The 1,760-nt window shown below is 37.0% G+C and overlaps 1 protein-coding gene across 1 annotated transcript in view; it reads right to left on the reverse strand.

Moving 5' to 3' along the window:
- The window catches only part of LOC117117646 (leucine-rich repeat-containing protein 15-like), an 8,528-nt gene extending 7,207 nt beyond the window's left edge, over positions 1-1,321 (reverse strand). Inside the window, exon 1 of the mRNA XM_033262024.1 lies at positions 289-1,321. Coding sequence (XP_033117915.1) covers positions 289-1,304 — 1,016 coding nt within the window. The 5' untranslated portion in view covers positions 1,305-1,321. The remainder of the gene's footprint in view (positions 1-288) is intronic.
- Positions 1,322-1,760: the final 439 nt, after the last annotated feature.

Here is a 1,760-nt window from a genome sequence, read left to right on the forward strand (position 1 = left end):
AAGTATTTCAAAATCATCATAAAACAGTTGCCAAGTAAATATTTCATTATTTTATCACGATTGGGAGAAAGAAAAATGTGGGTCTTCGTTTTTCGGGTCTTCGGTCTTCGGTCTTCGTTTTGTAGACACCCGCATATAGGGGACGTGTCTATAAAACGAAGACCCTTAATTCTGTCTCTTATACACATCTAGATGTGTATAAGAGACAGATATATATCTGGGCGTGAGCTCCATGCCCATACTGACTGTAACGTGAAGTATGTAGCAAAAAAAGTGAAATAGGCTTACCTGATAAAAGGAAGCTTCAAATAGAAAATAGCAAGTAAAATAGCTAAACTCACACCAACCGCCACCTCCCACCAAATCCAGTTACAGTGAAGATCTCCTAAATTTAAATTCCCCAAAGTATTATCGATATTATCACAGAGAGCCGTAATATTTGTGTTATACAAAAATAAAAATCTCTTTTTGTTATTTTGTGTCCAATTTATAAACCACACCAAGTCACAGTTGCATTTAAATGGGTTTCTATATACTGATAAATGCGTTAAGTTCGTCAGATATTGCAATCCCAGTGAAGAATTTATAGTTTCTATCAAATTATCGTGTAGAAACAGATCAGTAATGCTACTTTTAGAAGTTTCTAAAAACGCGTCCGGAATATCCTTAATTAAGTTGTTGTATAATTCCAATTGATTAAGTCCAGTCTGTTTTGAGAATAGAGTACTAGGAAGAGATTGTATGTTATTATTGCCCAGGCTTATCCATTCCAAGTTTGGGGAGTTCGTGAACACACCTTCGCTAATGTTCATTAAATTAAGATTTTGAAGCATGAGGGTTGTGAGGCTCCTTAGATCTGCAAACCACATAATATGTATCTGTTTTAGGTTATTTTCCGCTAGTGAAAGACACTGCAACTTATCCAGACCTCTAAAAGCTTCCTTATTTATGTTGGTAGACACCAATTTGTTTTTTGCTAAATTTAAAGATTCGAGAGCAATTACATTGCTAAAGCTATTTTTGTCTAATTTTGCAATGTAATTATTTTGTAGATTCAGGTGTTTCGTATTGGTTTCGAGGTTTGGCACCTTTTTCAGGTACTTTGATTCACAGTCCACGAACATAGAAATACAATCGCCACAATAATGGCATGTACAGGAGTCAGGTCCTTTACAAATCAAAGTATCACAAATACCACAATCCTTAGGCCTACTGCAAATGTCTTCGGCGACGGTTCTTGAGTTTCGAATGTAGTAGCTAAACAACACAACCACAAACAGATAATCTGAATTCGAACAGCGCATTTTGGCTGACTGACCACTGCCTCTACTGATACGAATGAGGAAGTTTCGGATAAAACGCTGCATGTTATAGTTTCAATCAATTGTGATAATGAATAGTTTCCTTGTTGCAATCGACGTTGATGTCGAAATATATACCGGTATGTAGTACCGCTAGGCCAGGCCTTACTTTTGTTTGAGGGAAACAGCGCCAAGACGCGCTCTGCCGCCGGCAGTGGTCGTACAACGTTGGCTGCCGCTTTGGAACTCATTAAATTGACTCAAATTCAGGCAATAATGTGCTAAAAAGATGAATACTATATATATCTAGTATAAAATGATTTAGAGAGAAAAAAATATGGGTCTTCGTTATTCGGTCTTCGTTTTGTAGACACCCATATAAGGGTGTCTATAAAACGAAGACCCTTAATTATCTCATCCATCCCATGTTGGTTTCACTACCAGATGACCGATGCTACA

Source organism: Anneissia japonica, unplaced genomic scaffold (genome assembly GCF_011630105.1).
Source record: "Anneissia japonica isolate Jap-2015-1 unplaced genomic scaffold, ASM1163010v1 scaffold3334_len1275209_cov185, whole genome shotgun sequence".
In the NCBI taxonomy this organism is placed as follows: domain Eukaryota; kingdom Metazoa; phylum Echinodermata; class Crinoidea; order Comatulida; family Comatulidae; genus Anneissia; species Anneissia japonica.